This window comes from Labeo rohita, chromosome 25 (assembly GCF_022985175.1).
Source record: "Labeo rohita strain BAU-BD-2019 chromosome 25, IGBB_LRoh.1.0, whole genome shotgun sequence".
In the NCBI taxonomy this organism is placed as follows: Eukaryota; Metazoa; Chordata; class Actinopteri; order Cypriniformes; family Cyprinidae; genus Labeo; species Labeo rohita.
In genome coordinates this window covers 12387557-12409235 of record NC_066893.1, presented here as the reverse complement: position 1 = coordinate 12409235, position 21679 = coordinate 12387557, and the positions used below count along the sequence as shown (strand labels likewise).

Here is a 21679-nt window from a genome sequence, read left to right as displayed (position 1 = left end):
TTCATTCTTAGTTCATGTTAACTAATGTTGTTAACTAATGTTAACTAACAAACCTGACTGTAAAGTGTTACCAAAAAATATAAGCTATTTTGTCTAAAATATCAACAAAAGGCATCACAACATTATAATACACAGTATGATAAACAGATATTAATTTTGAGACTTGCTAAAGATTATATTTAACAATTTTATTAAACTATTAGTGTTTTAAAAGATTTTTAGACTTAAAGTCTTTAAGTGATATTAGATGATGGGTGAATAAATATAAAAAAATCTTTAATATTGCCTGTTAACCGATTTATCATGCATCATAAACTGTACCCGTGTATAGCATCCTTACTTTACATCATACTACAACTACACACAATACAATAAAACACCAAAAAAAAGTATTTGCTCTAACCAGCCACGACAAACAACAAAACATTTTTTCAGTCACTTGGTTTTTACTTGAGTGGCTCCGCCCCCAGTGAAATGTCATGTAGCATGTCACACAAAATACACTTTAAATGTGGCTACTCACAGAACTGACACGATGTCCCCTCGCTGTACTTGGTAGTTCCTCACACTCCAGCGGTTGAGCAGCACAACGTCAGGTGAGGTCTCTCCGGCTGGGTTTAAGGACGGCTGGGAAAGATTCAGACCACATGAGTTAACATGGTTCATAAATTCTAGACTCTGGAAAAGTTAGAGAAGACTTTTAGGATTTATCATTTTTTCTTTTTGGTCTGTGATTTATTGTTTAATCCTCCACACCACACAAACTTCCCAAACTACTAAGTCAACTCCAAGAATAAACTCTATTACTTTAATTTCGTTCTGGAAAACGAGCCTCTGTTCTTCCTTCAGCCTTTCGACTGTCGAAAAATAATGTCTGCAAGTTAGCTTCAAAACAGAATTGTTTTTAGACTATTTGTTTTCCTGTTTTACTCTTTTGCGGTGGTATATCAAACAACTTGTGTGTGACGAACCTTCTCAAGCATGCAAGTCGTCGACTGACTTGATACACGGGCCTCCAATGAATCATTAAGGGAGATCTCGATGAGCCATTTCACGCTTGCTGGGATAATTGACAGAAATATCTCTTATCTGTCCTTCTAAAATAAATATCCCGACGAGCGTTCCCGCCTAGAGAATTTATCTGTCACAGCTGGGCGCTCTATCTTTTTTATTCAGACACATTTTCTCATTCTGTATTGGTGTCAGCTTTCAGCATTGTCCATGGAGTCACTTATTTGGATTCAAAGGCCGTGGATGAACTGGGAAAAGCCATTAGCAAATATATAACACTATGAACCAAGACAGAAAACTGGACTCCAAAAAGAAAACAACAACACCGTTTTGGTTAGTTAGTGTTCATTAGGTACATAATGAACCATTACTTCTGTTTGGCAAGGAAATGAGCATGGTGTATTCAGACCGTTTTCTCTCATTATTAGAGGTGTCTTTCATCATGGTCTTAGTGCTATTAGTGCAATGTTTAGCAAATTTGGTTTGATTAAGCCGTAATGCTAAGTTCTAACATAAGTAAAAGGTTTTTAATGTTTAAATAGAAAAGGTTATTAAAGAGATAGTTCACCCAAAAATAAAAAAAACCTGGTCATTACTCACCCTCTTGTTTCAAACTCGTAAGACCTTTGTTCATCTTCAGAACACATATTAAGATATTTTTGATGAAATCTGAGAGCTTTCTGACCCTGCATACTCTCTAAAAAATAGATTATTTTTTATAAAAAATAGTTATTTTTTATCCCAAATGCTGGGTTCAAGGAGAAGTCCACTTCCAGAACAACAATTTACAAATAATTTACTCACCCCCTTGTCATCGACAATGTTCATGTCTTTCTTTCTTCAGTTGTAAAGAAATTATGTTTTTTGAGGAAAACATTTTAGCATTTTTCTCCATATAATGGACTGATATGGTGCCCGAGTTTGAACTTCCAAAATGCAGTTTAAATGCGGCTTCAAACGATCCCAAATGCGGTTGTAAACGATCCCAGTTGAGGAAGAAGTTTCTTATCTAGTGTAACAATCGGTTATTTTAATAAAAAAAATAATACAATTTATATACTTTTTAATGCCAAATGCTCGTCTTGTCTTACTCTGCCTGAACTGTTTTTTTCTGGTTCATGACAGTTAGTGTATGTTGAAAAACTCCCATCTCATGTTCTCCCTCAACTACAAAATCACCCTATATCGCTGTTTTACCTTTTTTGTCAAGGGTGTTTGATGATCTTTGCATGTTCACTTTGCAAAGACTGGGTCAGAACTTCTGCAATGATGTAGGAAATTTTGAAATGATTTTGAAGTTGAGGGAGAAAATACGGTCTGAGTTTTTCGACATACCATAACTGTCTTGAACCAGAATACACAGAGTTCAAGGACTGCAAGGCGAAATGAGCGTTTGGGAATAAAAAGTATTTAAATTGTATTTTTTTAATGTAAATAACCAATCGTTATACTAGATAAGACCCTTCCTTCTCGGCTGGGATCGTTTACAACCACATTTGGGATTGTTTAAAGCCACATTTAAACTGCATTTTGGAAGGTCAAAATCGGGGCACCATATCAGTCCATTATATGGAGAAAAATGCTGAAATGTTTTCCTCAAAAAACATAATTTCTTTACGACTGAGGAAAGAAGATATGAACATCTTGGATGACAAGGGGGTGAGTAAATTATTTGTAAATTGTTGTTCTGCTCAGTCATTTTATCGGGTTGTTTTTAATAATTTTTTTTACCCAGGTGCTGGGTAGTTTTTCTGTAAAAAAGGATTTAGAATAAGGTCTTGTAGAATAAGACATTAAAAGTCCACTTCCAGAACACAAATTTACAGATAATGTACTCACACCCTTGTCATCACCCTTCAGTCGTATAGATATTATGTTTTTTGAGGAAAACATTTCAGCATTTTTCTCCATATAATGGACTGATATGGTGCCCCGAGTTTGAACTTCCAAAATACAGTTTAAATGCGGCTTCAAACGATCCCAAATGCGGTTGTAAACGATCCCAGCTGAGGAAGAAGAGTCTTATTTAGCGAAACAATTGGTTATTTTCATAAAAATAATACAATTTATATACTTTTTATTTGACGCTCGTCTTGTCTTACTCTGCCTGAACTGTTTTTTTCTGGTTCATGACAGTAAGGGTATGTCAAAAAACTCCCGTCTCATGTTCTCCCTCAACTTCAAAATCATCCTATATCGCTGTTTTACCTTTTTTGTTAAGGGTGTTTGATTGGTGTTGTGATGTTCACTTTGTAAAGACTGGGTTGGCACTCTTTGCAGCAATGTAGGATGATTTTGAAATGATTTTTGAAGATGAGTGAGAAACTGTCTTGAACCAGAATACACAGAGTTCAGGCAGAGAAAGACAAGACGAGCGTTTGACATTAAAAAGTATTTTAATTGTATTTTTTTTATTGAAAATAACCAATCGTTTCACTAGACAAGACCCTTCTTCCTCAGCTGCGATCATTTACAACATTGGAGACCATTTGAAGCCGCATTTAAACTGCATTTTGGAATTTCAAAATCGGGGCACCATATCAGTCCATTATATGGAGAAAAAGGCAGAAATGTTTTCCTCAACAAACATAGTTTCTTTACAACTGAAGAAAGAAAGACATGAACATCTTGGATGACAAGGGGGTGAGTAAATTATCTGTAAATTGTTGTTGGAAGTGGACTTCTCCTTTAATATGTTAAGTAATTTTTAAGTAATTTTTAACAGCCAATATGCCAGTAATATTCATGCTAATAACCAACTAGTTAATAGTGAGAATTGGACACTAAATAGTTACCAGTATTCTTAATAAATCACCAAAGATTTTAAAGTGAGAAGGTTATATAAAAAGCATGCATTTTAAGGTTAGAATTTAAATTTTGATGTTAACTCCACTACTGTATTGTATGTAAATGTTTTACAGCCTATACACAGTATTAAGTTCAATTACATAAATAACTGTAATTACATTACAGAAAAAATAGGAGTAATCCCTTACTTTATTTTTTCAAGGAAAAAATAATTAAATTACTAATTACTTAGTAACTAGTTACACCCAACACTGCACAGAAACAGTGAAAGGGGCAAAGAAAGTTACTGTGGTGACACAAAGAGTAAAGTGAGCACCAAAAAAAATGTTGGACTTGAACTTGCATAGCCCATACGAACACCACAGCTCAATGTGCCTAAAATGTGAATGAACCACTATGTCACAGCTCCAACTTTAATTACCTTGTAGGTTGTTTCAAGAAAAATGCACATCTTTGCTAACTTTCAGCAAAACTAGGCTAAACCAGACTTTTCAAAACAACATTACCAGGTTTGATAAAGAGGATAAAGGACATCCCACCTGCATCGAGGCACCTTCCACACGTGCCACATAGGCAAGCCGGTCCAAAACAGTCACTGTCACAGGGACAGCTACAAAGAAGCCACTAACAAAAGCTTTGAAGTATCTTCGCCCAAAGCCCGTCTGCGCCATTGCCTGAAGAGAGAGAATGAAAAGAGAAAATGACCTTGGCTTGTTCAAATAGTTGAGCCAGACAATTTTAACATCTTTTTTTTCCAGAGTCTGCTAACATCTTAAGAATAAATAATTCATACATTTAACAAAATATGGATGCTTTTGTTGTTTTAACTATTGAGAAGCAGTCTCTTTACAGAAAAAAAGACGTTTCAAGGATATATTGAATGATCTAAACTCACAGAGAGAACAAAAGTATCTAAAGTAGACCAGACAACCATACTTAACTATGTGCTTCTAATCATGAACCATCTTGTTTTGAATCAAATTGCAAGGGACTAGAGAGGTCAAAAAGAAGAAAACACTCATAAAGCAACCGATTTAGTAATTGCACCTATCTGCGGCCATCTGTGGGCTGTATTCGCAATGACAAAACTCTGTACACCCAATGCATTAGGGCAGAAAAACCCACTGAGGCATTGAAATTGAATCTGACAAGAGCACGCTTGCTCTAATACCATTAATTGCTAGTGTGATGCTTGATTTGGAGGTACACGGGATGCAATTATGCTTCTCGTTCATTTTACCACAGTAACAAAAGACGAGGAACAGCCTGTACCATTTTCCCAAAAAAGCCCTCAAGGTCTTCGGCAGCAACTTTGCAGACTTACTGGTAAGCACTTGAAGAATGTCTTGAAGCCATGTGCTCGCGGGAGGGCATTCAAGAGGCTCAAAAATCAGAGACTACAACAACTTAGAGGAGGATCTGGGAGATGTAGGGTAGAAAAAAAAAGTGCTGAGCGAATCATAATGCAGGGCAGGATTTGTCAGAGTTGCACTGCTGTGAGCCAGATACGGCTCAAGCAGGGAAAATTACAAAAATCTCTTTTGTGGTCGCAAAGAGACACCTTCCTGGCTCTCTGCTGCGTCTGCTGGCTACCCAAGACAACACTATCAATATAATACAAACACTGATTATTTACATTTAGCATGAAACAGCATTTGCAAACCACTTAACTTCTAATGAGACGTATTCCCATGTGAAAATGTGTGGAGAGTAAAAAATAATTGCGGGATGAAGCATAAAAGAATCACGTTGTGATAGTCACAATTACAGAAAGTAAATATGCAATCATAAAAAAGTAAATCAAAATTACAATATTAATACGTTGTCTATCAACACCTGTGGCTGAAACATAAAATTGCAGGATGTATGAGGAGGACATGTTTGACTAGCTACACAAAGTCCTACGAGACGTAAAGCATATTCAAAAAAATGTGTCGTCGTATATACGTACACACACACACACGTTAATTTGGAAATGTATTAGGTTACAGATTACAAGTTACCCTTTTTAAAATGTAATGAGTAGTGTAACTATTTCAGTTACTTTAAGTAACGTAACTGATTACATTTGATTACTTTTCTAAATTTAAATGTTTTCATTTTTTCAAAATTTTTCTGCTGTTAATCATTTTCAAACATTTAAAGCAGGCAGGGAAAAACTAACAGTAGTACTCGACACTGATATCTGTCAGACTTTCCAAATCCTTCATCACTTACTTCATCACTTAGAATAAGATTATGATTTAATTTTAACAAGATATAGTTTAATAGCTATGATACTGTTTTTGAGATCAAATCTTCACATCGCTATGACAGGAAACACCGGCATCTAATGATGTCTTGGGAGAAAAAAACAGTTAATTTAAAAAATAAACCACATACATACACCCAAATAGGAAAACAGTTATCGAATGAACATATCCAATTCTGTGCCCTAAGCTCCTGAAACTTTGGTGTCTCATATTTTAGAGCAGTCAATGCCATTTCGGAAAGAAATCAATCAAATCTGTATGTGTGTGAAAATATTTAGATGTAACCCCCTTTGTAACTGTTGACATTTTTCTCAGTAACTGTAACAGATTACAGTTACAGTTATTTTGTAATTAAATAACGTAATTCCATTACATGTAATTAGTTACTCCCCACAAGTGTGTGTGTATGTGTGTGTGTGTGTGTGTGTGTGTGTGTATATATATATATATATATTTACTTATTTATTTTTTATTTATTTATTTATTTATTTTTTCCCCTCAAGAATGTAGTGTTAAGCACTGACTGTTTATATACAGACTAAAAAATACATTTCTAAAGCAAAATTAATCAGAGTGTTATGAAAGCCCGTTTCCGCCACTAAATAAAAAATAAAAAAAAAGGTTACTACGACAGAATTGTGAGAAATAAAGTTAGAATTGTGAGATAAAAGTCAAAATACTGTCTTTTTTCTTGCAATTCTGACCTTTTTTTCTCAGAATTGTAAGATATAAATTCACAATTATGAGTTATAAAGTCCAATTTTGAGGGGGAACAAGACCGGCAATTGCGAGCTATAAAGTCAGAATTGTGAGATACTGTATAAACTCAAAATTCTGACATTCTTCTCAGAATTGCAGGACAAACTCATAATTGCGAGAAACAATGTCACAACTGCAAGATAAAGTCAAAATTCAGACTTTTTTCCTTGCAATTGCAAATTTATATCTCGCAATTCTGACCGTTTTTTCAGAATTATGAGATATAAACTCACAGCTGTGGCTTATACAGTCCAATTTTGAGGGGGAAAAAGACTGCCCATTGCGATCAAGTCAGATTTGCAGGTTTATCTCAATTCTGACTTTATTTCTCAGAATCGAGAGTTTATATCTTGCAAATCTGACTTTATTACTTGCAATTGCGAGTTTATATCTCATTTTGAGAAAAAAGTCAGAATTAGGAGTTTGTGTCATGCAATTCTGATTTATTTTTCAGAATTGCAACTTTATTTCTCAGAATTGCAAGATATAAACTCACAATTCTGACTTTAGAAAAAATTCTGAATTGTGAGTTTATATTTCCCAATTCTGCTTTTATAACTCGCAATTGTGAGTTTATATCATGCAATTCTGAGAAAAAAAAGTCAGATTTGCAAGTTTATCTCTGGCATTTCAGACTTTATATCTTGTAGTTGCAAACTGATATCACGCAATTCTGACCTCATTCTGACTTTTAATTGTGTTTATATCACTATTCTGATGTTGTAACTCGGAATTGTGAGTTTAGATCTCACAATTCTAATAAAAAAGTCAGAATTGGGACATGTAAGCTCGTAATGATGAGAGATAATCAGATTTGAGAGTTTATGTCTTGCAATTTAGACTTTATAACTCAAAATTGTGAATTTATATCATGCACTTATGACTTCATTTATCAGTCGCCATCACCTTTTTTATTATTCAGAAACAGGCTTTCACAGAGTGTAGTATCGTCAGTATTATAAAAGATGCCCAGAACTGCTTATATAGTATTATTAATTACTAAAAAATAAAAAATATTATTATACACTGTCCTCCAAAAGTTTGGAAACACCCCTGGCAAAGTTTGGTTTTGGACGATATCAGCAATAATTATTTTCATTTTGATCACATAATAATGCCAATATATATATGTCAAAGTCAGACATGCCCCTTTGTCAGCTGTGATGCCTGGTTACTGGTTTAAACTTGGCCCAGGTTTTTAAAATATTTTTGGGTCAGCACACCCTAATAGCTTCAACAATTGATTGCCAATTAAGTTTAAAATACAATGAACTTAGACCCAGATTATGCAGAGCTGTAATAGCTGCTAAACGTGGATATTTTGATGTTTTTTCTATCTATAAACAGTTTATGTAATAAAATATGTTTTTGTAGTTTGTGTTGTCCCTTATCAGTGCAAAATTATCACAAATTGAAAAGTATTCATACCAATATTGCCAAAAACCCCACTTTTCTAGGTCGTTTCCAAACTTTTGGAGGGCAGTGTATGTAAATAGAAATTTAATAGCTTTTAAAGTATGTATTACTATTCAAAAGTTTGGAGTCTATACGAATTTTGTAAAGTTCTGGAAAGATTATTCGATTAAAAAATACAGTAAAAACCATAATATTGTCAAATACTATTACAATTTAAAATAACTGTGTTCTATCTGAATACGTTTTAAAATGTAATTTATTTCTGTGATCCAAAGCTGAATTTTCAGCATCATTACACCAGTCTTCAGTGTCACACGATCCTCAAAAATCTAATATGCGGATTTGCTGCTCAAGAAACATTTATTATCAGTGTTGAACAGTTTAAGCCGCTTAATATTTTTGTAAAAACCTTTTGTAACAATAAATGTTTTTACTGTCACTTTTGATCCTGCTGAATAAATATTAATTTCCTTTAAACAAACTCTGTATTGTACTTTATATAAATGTCAGAGGGTATTTAATTTTGATTAACCATTTTTTTTCCTCTGTAAGACCTTGCAAGTGCTAAATCAAACATAATAAGAGCACAAACATGTAAAAAGGGGTTAAAGGAGTCATCAGATGCCCATTTTCCACAAGTTGATATGATTCTTTAGGGTCTTAATAAAAGTCTATAATATACTTTGGTTATAAATTCTCAATGGTTGTGTAAAACAACACCCTTTTTACCTTGCCAAAATCAGCTCTGCAAAAATCATCTCATTCTGGTTGAGGCTGCTTTAAATGCAAATGAGCTCTGCTCGCCCCGCCCCTCTCTTCTCTCTGTGGAGTGATGAGCCTGTTTACTTTAGCCGCGTTTAGCCGCTAAACTTTCTAACTAGCACATTATTAGGAAAGGCATTCGCAAAGATTCATAAAAAAACCCTTATACTCACTTCTGCTGTAAGTGAAGCTGGATCACGAATGATTTGCGTGAACATTCCCTTCACAAACAAACGTAATTCACTGCATCTTCAGCGGCTCAGATGTCGTGAGTAAATGACGACCACTACATTCATTATTACATCCAGCAACACAACACCTCAGTCGCTCAATCGGAGATATCTAACTTACATCCCTGCTCCGGCATCGAAACAATGGAGGTTGGACTGCTACAGCTAATCTGAGGTAAGACGCTCATGTCAATCAACTATCGTGGGAGTGGCCTCTGTGGGTGTGACGCCACAACGACAGGCATCTAAGAATTGCTCGATTTGAAAAAAGGAATATTATTTTTACAGATTAATTAAAAACCATTGCATGGATTTTTATCACTATAGATATATTTGCACATACACTGCCAACACACATTAATGTTCAAACAACATGTAAAAGTGAACTTAGCATCCGATAACCCCTTTAAGAAAGCAAACAGGGTACATTTACATTTCACATCATCTTCGTCTAGCAGATTCACCTCTCATGTGTCTTACCCTGCGCTGAAACTTCTTGTACAGTGTTAAGTATTCATTCGTTTAGTTGCTGAAGAGCTACGTCTCACACAAGAGTGCGGCTAATGAACTATTATGACAACGAGCGGCTAAATTATCCATGGTGTACTGGGCAGACCTGCCAAGTGCCAGCTGTCAGGTTGCTCTAACAATAATCCCTCACCAGCACATACAGTGAGAGATTGCCAATCATGCTGGTGCCACACAACACACAACGGCCTCTTTTCCCCAAAGTCTTCTATTTTTGCTTGTCCCTCCACTGAGCCACAATCCTATATTTTTACTTCAGGCTACACACGCCCTCTATATGGTTGGCACATGCCACGAGGATCTCAAAGGTGTGTAAAGTGGAGCATCTAATAGTTTATTCTTAAAAACGGGCAGATGGGAGAATCTAGGACTGGTGCGCGGTGATCAAAAGAAAGCGCCGAGTTCATTTTTCATCAAAGGCTGCTTTCAGATTCCGAGTCGAGAACATTTTCCACTATTTTCCACGTGCTGCGGACAGAAATAAAACCGTGAGCGATAAAACCAAGGTTGGCACAGCAGGTGTGCAACATAGATGGATTTTTTGTAGCCGAGTCCAATTAAAGACGTGTTTTTAGAGTTGAAAGCAAATGTCTGGGTAATATTAGGTGACCATTGCACACAGCTGCGGAAAGGAGCACGGTGGTCTCATGCCAGCAGAATCGATTTATCATATGCTTCGCGTTTATAACTTCTAACCCATTTATCCTGCGAGTAATACTGTCAAATATGCCACCTGCATAATATAAAACCGTAGCATGGTACCTTTGTTTATGCATACCTGAGCGTAACCATTTTAATTGCGCCAGTCATCAAAATGTGTCCAAAAATGCTTAGTGAACTCTCTGCTTTGGGGTAATTTGAAACCGCAATGACAGATTTCCACTCTCGACGAGGCAATTTTCGGTTTCCTTGATGCATGGGCCTATTTTAACAGCGCATTTCACAACACGGCGCTGACAGACCGAATCTGATTAAATTATCTCAATGTCTGCACCTGTAAGTATGATTTCAGCTGGAATGCTTGACCATTAGTCTGCATCACAGCAGCGCTGAGATTAATGATGTGCTGCAGACAGCTGTAGACGAGCAGACAAAAAAGAATGAGGCTGACTCACAATATCCTATGGTAAAACTTTTTAAAACTATTTATATGCAAAAGTCAAAAGTTCACACACAACTGACTGATTTTAAATTGTGTACGTACAAAATCTCAATGACAGGCTATATGGAATATTTTCCATTTTTTTTCACTTTCAATTTGTAAAAGAATTCATATTGTGCGTATGTGTGTGTATGTGTGAGATTTTTTTTTCTTTCAAAAATATAAAATATTCTGTTAAATGATTTATATTAAATGATTTTTAAAGATTTTAATTAAAATAAAATATATGTTAAATAATAATAATAAATAAATATATATATATATATATATATATATATATAAATTTTTTACATTTTTATCATTTCATTTTGCAAAAGATAATTATACACAGTGTAGCAGTTTACATTAGATTATTTGTACATATTTTAAATTAAAAAAAAAAAAAAAACTATTTTATATAACGCCATTTGTTCAAAATCTCAATGACAGGCTTTATGGAATATCTTCTAACTTTACAAGTTAAAAAAAATTGAACAAAAAAATGGATAATCCATTAAAATGAGAGTGAAATTAGAGATTTTCACTTTCAATTTGCAAAATTCATATTGTGTGTGTGATTTTTTTTTGTTTCAAAAATCTAAAATATTCTATTAAATGGTTTATATTAAATGATGTTTAAAGATTTTAATTTAAAATAAATATAATTTTAAATAATAATTAAAATATATATTATACATGTAATATATTATACAAATGTATTATAATATATATAATACATTTAATAATTTCATTTTGCAAAAAAACGTATACATAGTGTAGCAGTTTATATTTTAAAATTAGACTATTTGAGTATTTTTTTAATTAAAAAAATAAAAAAATAAAACTATTTTCATATAACACCTTTTGTGCAAAAATCTCTGTGACAGGCTGTATGGAATATCTTCTATTGTAAAACAACCGTACAAGATCCAAAAATTAACAGAAATGTATAATCTATAAAAACAAGGTTGAAATTAGAGATTTTTATTAGTTTTATTAATATTTTTCAATTAACTTTAGATTTGTAAAGAAATTCATATAGTGTGTGTTTATATATATGTGTGTGTGTGATTTGGGTTTTTTTGTTTGTTTTTTCAAAAATATAAAATTATAAATATAAATGCAAAAAATGTAAAATAGAAAAAAATAAAATAAATAAATACAAAAATATAAAATAAAATTCTATTCAATCATTTAAATGAAATGAATTTTAAATATTTTAATTAAAAAAATAAAATATAATCAAAAAATAATAATTAAAATATATAATTTATACATATTTTATTCCTATTTTCATTTAGCAAAGAATGTATACATAGTGCAGCAGTTTATATTTTAAAATTATATTATTTGTACATATATGTACAAATTTAAAATATTTTCATATAACATTTTTTGTACAAAATCTCAATGACAGGCTGTATGGAATATTTTCCATTGTATGACTTGACAAGTTCCAATAATTTAACAGAAAATGTACAATCCATTAAAATGGGGTTGAAATTAGACATTTTCTGTAGTCTTATTAATAATTTTCAATTAATTTTTCAATTTGTAAAGAAATTCATATTGTGCGTCTTTTTTGTCTTTCAAAAAATAAAACATTCTATTAAATGATATAAATTATTAGATTTTAATATGTTTAATATGCATGTATAATATATGATCTGATATACCTAATACATACTAAATTTCCTTGAATTCCTTTCATAGAAACAACCATTTTATCCTGCAAAGCCTATGAAGTGACATTTCCACGAGATACCGATTAGAAATTAGAAATAACCTTATTCATAAGGGCAGCTTCACAAGGGCAACTTCGTTAAATAATTAACCTAGAAACTAAATCCAGCACTCATATGGGAGTATGACCTCTTTTCATATCAGTGTCTTCACATACCTATATATGAAAACTATATGGCAAAAATTAAAAGATACTGATCTTTACCCTGAAATGAGTGACTGTGATGGGCGCCAAACAAGCAATGGCTGTGTCTCAAAATATGAGCTGCCTACCTAGTAGACATAAACACATTTTGAACAACAATCAACATTTTTGGCCATCACAGGCCTGTTTAAATGTCTATAGTCAGTTCTACTACTTTTTAAAATAAAGTGTATGTACGTTTACAATGTTTCGAATGATTTTATACTGTATTACCTTTATATGACCTTTTTATATTCTATGTTAAATCCAGTACAAAGTGCTGTTAAGTTAACCTTACACACATACAAACTATTATTTCCCATTTTTAATTTTATTTGTGTAAAAATGTCTTGACTTACAACTGTATAAATTAAATGTTTAAAATTATGGCTGATAAACAGCTGGTATGTAACAGCTGGAAGGTCAAGTAAAGTGTACTACATTGTAGGATATAGTATTCTGTGTAGTGTACTACTCTTTGTAGTAGTTCAGGTATTCTCCGTACACAAACTTTTGAGACACAGCCTGAGCTCTAACAGATCGGCTGCATTAGCAAATGTACCACGTCTTCGTCTTTTTCTTACGTCTCTTGTTTCATTTTGTGTACTAAGTTGAAAACTGCGTCACTAATTCAAATTACATCAGTAAATCCTCCTGTAGTTTAGCGTTTATGGCGACCACGCTGGATTGACAGGTCATGCCGCTACTGCTATAAACAAGGGCAAACAGTGGGTGTGTGATGAACTTCATAATAGATGGATTCAACTATAATACATAAGTAAAAATGAAGCACAAACCCTACAGCTGTAATACGGTCTGAATGCCGAGTAACAATGATATCAGACGTGTGTCAATACACTCACCTAACGTCTTTATGTATGTGTTGTACGTCGCTCCGTTCAGTACGACACCACGCTCTCTGCTTCCGGGTCCTAAAGCCTTCCCGCTTCATTCATATTATTAGCTTGAGCCGACTAGTATACACATATGTTCAGACTAGAATATAAAAATGTAAAAATTATTTTCACTGTACATATAATAGTACAATAAGGAAATATTTAAAATGTTGCATAAAATGTGTGTATAAAGTATTTAAATAAATAAATAATTCAGTTTTACAAATAATAATAAAAAATGTAAATGTAAAATAAAATGTGTAATTACACACATACATAGCCTGCATATAAAACTGAAATATTATAATTAATAATTGTAATATTTAAGATTTAAAAAAAAAAAAAAAAAAGGAATGTGAGATACGAAAGAAATTATATTTGATGTAGAAATTTGAAATATTTTCAGGACAGAAAAAAAAATACAAAAATACTATACGTTACTGCATTCATATAATTTTTATGAAAAATTAGGCTGAGGTAAATGTCTGATCGTGTAATTTTTTAAAATATATTCATAATCATTATATTACTAATAATTAATATATTTAAAAATATCAGTAACGTGAAAAAGCATTACATGTCTTATATAGACTATGAATCTCTGCATAGCCTCGTTTATAAATGAAGAGTTCATTTGCAAAAACAGATTTTTAAAAATGTTCAAAAATCATGTTTTTTTTATTGTGCATACCAGTTAATCTCAATCAAACTGCAGTTGGGTTATTTTGATATAAAGTAAAAAAAAAATAATAATTATATATATATATATATATATATATAATTATTATTATTTATTTATTTATTTTTTTAATCTAGGGCTGTCAAACCATTAATCGCATACAAAATAAAAGTTTGAGTTTGCCTAATATACATATATATGTGTGTACTGTGTGTAATTAAATACAAACACATTCATGTATATATTTAGGAAATATTTACAAGTATGCATTAATTTGTGTATATTTATACAATAAGCTAATATTTAAAATGTTGCATAAAATGTGTGTATAAAGTAATTAACTCTTTAAATGTCACTCCAATTTTTGAACACAGACATAAAAATGCACTACCAGACTTAAATCTTTATGATTCATGAATGAAAACAGTTTGTAATATGATTTTGATGTACATTTTCCGTGGTAATCCAATGTCTGATTTTAAAATGCCTTTCAAAGGATGAATTTTGAGATTTTAAGTTTTGAGCTGATATGTAATTTCTTATGATTTCTAAAACGTGATGGGAAAAAGGCAATGAAGAAAGTCTTTTGTGACAAAGGTTAGAACTCATGTTATGATGTAGATTTTTTTAAGTGGCACTCTTAACATATATTAATCTATTCCTTTTTTTCTATATATTTTCTAACACAAAAATGTGGTAAAATATCTATTTAGGAGTCTTAGACCTTTCTCTTTTTTTTCTCTGTCTCTCCCCCTCTTCTGTTGACTTTCTCCCCCAATTTTTTTTTTTTTTTTATTCTCTCTCCCGTTTTCTCTGTCCCCCGGTCTTGTCTGTCATAGTATGGTTAAATAAAAAGGTATATAAAATGTAATTAATTAATTAATTAATTAATTAATTACATAAAAAAAAAAGGCTGTGAATGATGATAGCATAGCTACACATACACACTGTTATGTGTTATCTGTGTTACTGACAGGCCGGAAAAAAAAGAAAAAAAAAAAAAAAAAAAAAAAAAAAAATCATTATATTACTAATAATTAATATATTTAAAAATATCAGTAACGTGAAAACGCATTACATGTCTTATATAGACTATGAATCTCTGCATAGCCTTGTTTATAAATGAAGAGTTCATTTGCAAAAACAGATTTGTAAAAATGTTCAAAAATCATGTTTTTTTTTATTGTGCATTCCAATTAATCTCAATCAAACTGCAGTTGGGTTATTTTGATATAAAGTAAAAATAAATAAATAAATTAATTAATTATTATATACATATCTATCTATCTATCTATCTATCTATATATATATATATATATATAAAAAATTTCTTTTTCTTTTTATTTATTTATTTTTTTAATTAGGGCTGTCTAATATATGTGTGTGTACTGTGTGTAATTAAACACAAACACATTTGTGTATATATTTAGGAAATATTTACAAGTATATGTATTAATTTTGATTTTTAGATAATTTATATTATATATAAAGAAAAATATTTTGTACATAGATAATATATTTCTCTTAAATATATGCATTAATTTGTGTATATTTATATATACATAATAATTACACACAGTACACACACATATATTAGGCAAACTCAAACTTTTATTTTGTATGCGATTAATCATAATTAATCGTTATTAATTATAATTAATTGTTTGACAGCCCTAAATTAAACACAATAAAAACATGATAACATAAAGAAAAACATAATTGTTCTTTATAAAAAATTTCTTTCATAAAAAAAAAAAAAACTAACTAACTGTTTTTGCAAATAAACTCTTCAAATATTAAATATGGCATCTCCAAACATAGTATTACTATGGTAATATGTCCCAAATAATGAGAATACTGTTTTTAATGTAACTAATGTGTGTCAGATATACATTTTGGTCCTTTAAAGCTCATTGAAACGTCTAACATTGAAGTTTACATCAAAATGCTAGTTAACAATAATAAAATAAAAGTTAAAGAAGCTGTGGTAAATGTTTAAACATAGTAAACGTGGTAAAAGGTTGCTTGCAGTCTTTGTGTTGGATCTCAAGAGATCCCATAACATATAAAAACTCACAGTTTACATCAATTTACCTTCATTAATGGTTAATATTCAACATCTACAAATAAAAACTTTAGTTGCAAAAAAGTTACAAACTGGTTACATTTTCATATAAACACCTTTCTTACAAATCTGTAGCACAGGCTATATGGAATACTCTCATCCCATCGTATGATATAAAGTACAAAAAATTGAACAGAAAGAGTATAATCCATAAAAAGGAGGGTGAAAGGAGAGAACAGGACAGGAGAAATACAGACATGACTGGAGATGAATGGTAAAAAAAAACACTTTTTTTAAAAATGAAAAAGTGATGTAACAAAAATACAATTTAGAAGAAAACAAATACTAAAACAATATGGATAAACATCAATTCCATACAGCATTTCCTAAATGTTTTGTTTATCATATACAACCTAGAGTCCAAATAAGATCCCAAATTGAATTTCTGACTGTAATGCGAAAAGTTCTGTCAGATTTAACATTTAAAGGAAAACGAAAAACAGATTCGATCTAGCCAATATTGTTTGGAAGTGAATGCAGCAACACAACCTGATCAGGCTGGGATCAGGCTGCTGGGAAAAGTCATCTCAGAACTAGATGATGTTTGTTTCTATCACTCTCTGCAAACTACAATGGTTACATTGCTTTGCACTGCTCATGCCCCATGCAGTCTAGATCTACGCCTCTGCACATGGTTTAAGAAGCACATTGTTAAGCACTAGCGGTCATGCTGACCTCAGTTAAGCTTTCCTAACTACTCTGACCGACAACGAAGTTAATATTGTGTGCATCTTTGCACCAGGCTCCCATCAACTTATCACAAACTATTACCACGGAGTGATTTAAGCATAAACTAGTCACCTTCTGAGGGGAATGGGCGGTTGGCATGGGAGACAGTAACACACACACACACATACGAGAACAAAAGGATGTGTCATTGAGCTGTACATAACTGATTCAAGTGTAACGGGTGTTATCTGACAGCAGAAAGCTGCAGTGCGTCAGTGTCTCAGGTGTGGGGAGATTGGGTTCACAGCGTGGTAATGCTGAATCCACTGGTATTTGGAACGGAATCACCTTCTGCAAAAAATATAAAAGGTAGAAATCTCAGTCAATGTGAACTGTCTTTCTCGATGGACGTTTACTGAACACTGTGAGATAAACATTTAAGGCGACATGGACATTTTATTAATCAGTGTCACAGAATAATCAGTGCAAGAATTGTTTTTATTTAATTCATGGTGAACACTTAATATTCATAGTTTAAATTATTTTATTCAAATTATATATATAGTCGTGAAAAAGTTAGGACACGCTATTGAATTTCATGGTTTTCTGTATCAGGACATAATAAAAAATTATCTGGTCCTTGGCAGGTCTTAAAATTTGGAAAATTAATCCTCAGATAAACATCATAACATGAAAATCATCACAGAAAAATACAGCCAAGAGGGAAAGGCCATGTGTGACAAAGTTAGGACACCCTATGAGTCAATTACCTGTAGATCCACTTTTAGCAGCAATAACTTGAAGCGTTCATTTTCTGTGTGACTTTATCAGTCTCGCACATCGTTCTGGAGAAATTTGGACCACTCTTCTTTTCAATGTTGCTCCAGTTTATTGAGGTTTGTGGGCATTTGCTTATGCACAGCTCTCACCACAGCATTTGAGTCAACATGAGCTCTGGACTTGGACTGGGCTATTGCAACACCTTGATTCTTTTCTTTTCAGCCATTCTGTTGAAGATTTGCTGGTGTGCTTAGGATCATCGTCCTGTTGCATGACCCAGTTTTGGCCCTACTTTAGACGTCCGACAGATGCCCTCGCATTTGACTCTAGAATACTTTGAAATACAGAGGAGTTCATGAATAACTCAATGACTGTGAGGTGCCCAGGTCCGGTGGCTACAAAACAAGCCCAAAATGATCATCCCTCCTCCAGCATGCTTGTTTTTTTGGTATGAGGCGTTTGTGCTGATATGCTCTTTAGGTTTTCACCAAACTTGGCACTGTGCATTATGGCCAAACATCTCCACTTTGGTCTCGTCTGTTCAAAGACATTATTCTAGAAGACTTGTGTTTTGTTAAGATGCAACTTTGCAGACCTAAACTGTGCTGCAATGTTTTTTGGATAGAAAAGGCTTTCTTCTGCCAAGCCTTCCAAACATGCTATTTTTGTCCCATATTTTTCTAATGGTATTGTCATGAACTTTATCATTTAACATGTTACCTGAGGCCTGTAGAGTCTGAGGTGTAGTTCTTGGGTTGTCAGCCATTTCTCTTAGATTTACACGGTCTGATCTTGGGGTGAATTTTCTGGGATGTCCACTCCTGGAAGGAGAGGTGTCTGTTTTAAATGTCTTCCACTTGTGAATAAACTTCAAATTGTTTGGAAATGGCCATACACAACTGCTTCTCTAAGATGACTGCTTATGTCTTACCTCCTTGGCATTGTGTTAACACACACCTGAAGGCTCCAGACCAGCAAACTGCCAAAGCTTATGCTTTTATAGAGGCGCTCAGACTTGCTGGTGATCAGTAAATCAAAGGTATTTGATTAGCACTGCTTGACTGTTATTTACCCTCTTAATTCCTATGTTAACAGTAAGGGTGTCCTAATTTTGTCACACATGGCTTTTCCATTTTGGCTTTATTTTGTTTAGTAAATAATGTCACGGTGCAATTTGTCATGTGTTGTTGTTCATCTGAGGTTTTATTTTCGAAAGTTTAAGACCAGCCAAGGACCAGTTTTTTTTTTAATGATGTCCTGATACCAAATGTTTGGGGCACATTAAATTGATCAGGCATGCCAAAGATTTCTATTTCAAATTTTTAAAAAAAGTATCACAAAAAAAATATTAAGTAGCACCTGCTTTCCATGATGATAATAATAAGAAATCAGCATATTATGCTGATATCTAAAATATCATGTGACACTGAAAATGGGAGTCATGATGCTGAAAATTCAACTTTGCATCAAATTGCATTTTAAAATATTTCTTTTTTTTATGTTAATCTCATGTATGGGCACCTAGTCCAGTATAGGGGGTGACTAATGGTATGCAACACAAGTACTGGAACTGGCAACAGACTCCTCCACTAAAGCCCAAAGTATATTTTATGCCCAAAGTTATGACCGATAACAACTAATTTTGAACTTTTTAAACCAGAGCTGAGCTGTCTCACACCCTCTTGTTCACAAGCACTTGTCAATGTGAGCAGTGTGGATCCTAGACTTCTGGGGGTCCTATGCAAAACTGTGAGAGGATTTTGTTGTTGTTATGTCTCTTTAGTTTCATTTTCTACTGTGAAACAACAGCCCGGGACAGTGTTGCCACCTTGTGGAACAACTGATTACTGCAAAATAACTTCAATGCGCATGCGACCTGCGCATACAAAGTATGTGTGGTTAAAAAAAATCAAGTGGCGTGCATTCAGTACACATGTACTTTTCTAATGACGAAATTCATGTCATGCTTACTGTATGTTGTCCCTCCCAAACATGTAAAAATTGAAGTATACTTTGGGCTCATTTCTGAATGCCACTGGTGGAGGAGGAATCAACCAGGATTCACCAGACAGGGACCTTAGGGGAAAAAGGTAAGGAGCATGTATCCTAACTAGAGGGATGATGCCAAAAGTGAGTCATTCCTCCTGCAAATTACCTGTTCATATCCAACACACAAAGGAAACTGGCTCAACCCAAAGATTACAAAATCTCGCAAAGGTATTAGATGTCACCCAGCCTGCAGCCCTGTAGATGCCTTGTGTCTTGGTGCCGTGTTCCACTGCCTATAAGGGGGCGACTCTCTTTCTTTCGTGTGTCTGGTATACTAAGGTGATGGCGAACACACAGCTTAACCGCTTAATGGACACAGCTATGAATCTACTGCAAACCGTAGATCTTATCATTTCTGTCATGCGATAAAAGCAGTCAGAAAAATGTGAATGAGTGGATGCAGGCCGGCATCTTATATACACGTATGTATGAGGAGCGGCTTGGCATACAAATTTCACTCTCCAATAGTCATTGGCAATTTCTTGTAATGGTCAGAGGTGATTGGGGCTCCCAAGTGCGACCCCTAATGTCAGTGAAACTAAAATTTGAACAATCACAGATTTAAAAAATGAAGCCCCACCCTACATTATTTCCCACTGAATATTCAGTTTGACATGTAGCTGTTAAACAGTGATGGTGGAACCACTCTAACCTGTGTGGGGTCCAGCGGGCTGGGGAAAACTCTGCTGCAGTCTGTCCCGCGGAGAGAGGCAGGCGTTCTCTCTGGAATGCTTGTGCTTGTCAAACGGCAGTGGAGAAGCTAATGAAGAGGAATAAAGGCACGTAGTGTTGAAAAGATACGAAATAACAGAGGAAATGAGGCAATGCGGCAAAATGATGCCAATTATGTTGCGGGGACTTGTAAGAACTGCTTGCTTTCGAGTGCCGGAATGCTTATAGTCTATTGAATTCACTCACCTCTATTGCTGGAGTGAGCAGAGCTGTTCACATTGTGTGAGCAGAGAATGATTTGAGCTGAGACTTGAAGTAAACAGACTGGGGTAGAAAAAGACAAGAGATATGAAATGTGATTTTATTTGGGTTTTTTTTCTGTTCTTTTATGAAGTAAGATAATATAAATGATAATATCAATAGCAATTTTTTTCATTATATCAAAAAACATTATATATGTAAGGAATAATTGACGACGGCCGTTGAATTATTAGAAAATAATGGACACCTGAGGTGGTGATGCTTGTAAACAGACTTACAGTATAATCTAATTATTTAAATTACATATAATGATTAAAATAATTATAAACAATAAAACCACTGAATGTCACCAGTGATATAATTTAGCTGCATTTGCTGGCACAAAAAAAAATTAGATTTGCACTTTTTTATTTAAACGTTAAGGTGACAGCATTGAACAGATAAATTCATACTAAATAAATAAAAGTCAATCTGAAAGTTAGTTGTGTTACCTTTCAGTAGCTTTTTAGTTCACTGAGAGTATCTTTTTCTCACTTGCATGTTGAAGACCTCTTCCAAGCTCTCTGATTGGCCGGTGATGACATTGAGATAAAACAAACCTGTGTCATGGTTTGGCCTCCTTCTGGGCTGATGGCATCAGGTACAGGGGTCCTGCATGTGCACGGGCGTGGGCTGCCATTTGCAAAATGCAGAGGACTAACTCGCACATAAGCA

The 21679-nt window shown here is 33.5% G+C and overlaps 1 protein-coding gene across 2 annotated transcripts in view; it reads right to left on the bottom strand.

Moving 5' to 3' along the window:
• immp2l (inner mitochondrial membrane peptidase subunit 2) overlaps nt 1–13767 on the bottom strand; it is a 129167-nt gene extending 115400 nt beyond the window's left edge. The window contains exons 1-3 of one of the 2 annotated variants that reach the window (XM_051100248.1): nt 13698–13767; nt 4359–4493; nt 524–627 (exon numbers count right to left, since the gene is read on the bottom strand). In XM_051100248.1, the coding sequence (XP_050956205.1) occupies nt 524–627; nt 4359–4490 (236 nt within the window). In that variant the 5' untranslated portion in view covers nt 4491–4493; nt 13698–13767. Of the gene's footprint in view, nt 1–523; nt 628–4358; nt 4494–9181; nt 9337–13697 lie in introns of those variants that run through there. The other variant, XM_051100247.1, reaches the window with a different exon arrangement.
• Nucleotides 13768–21679: the final 7912 nt, after the last annotated feature.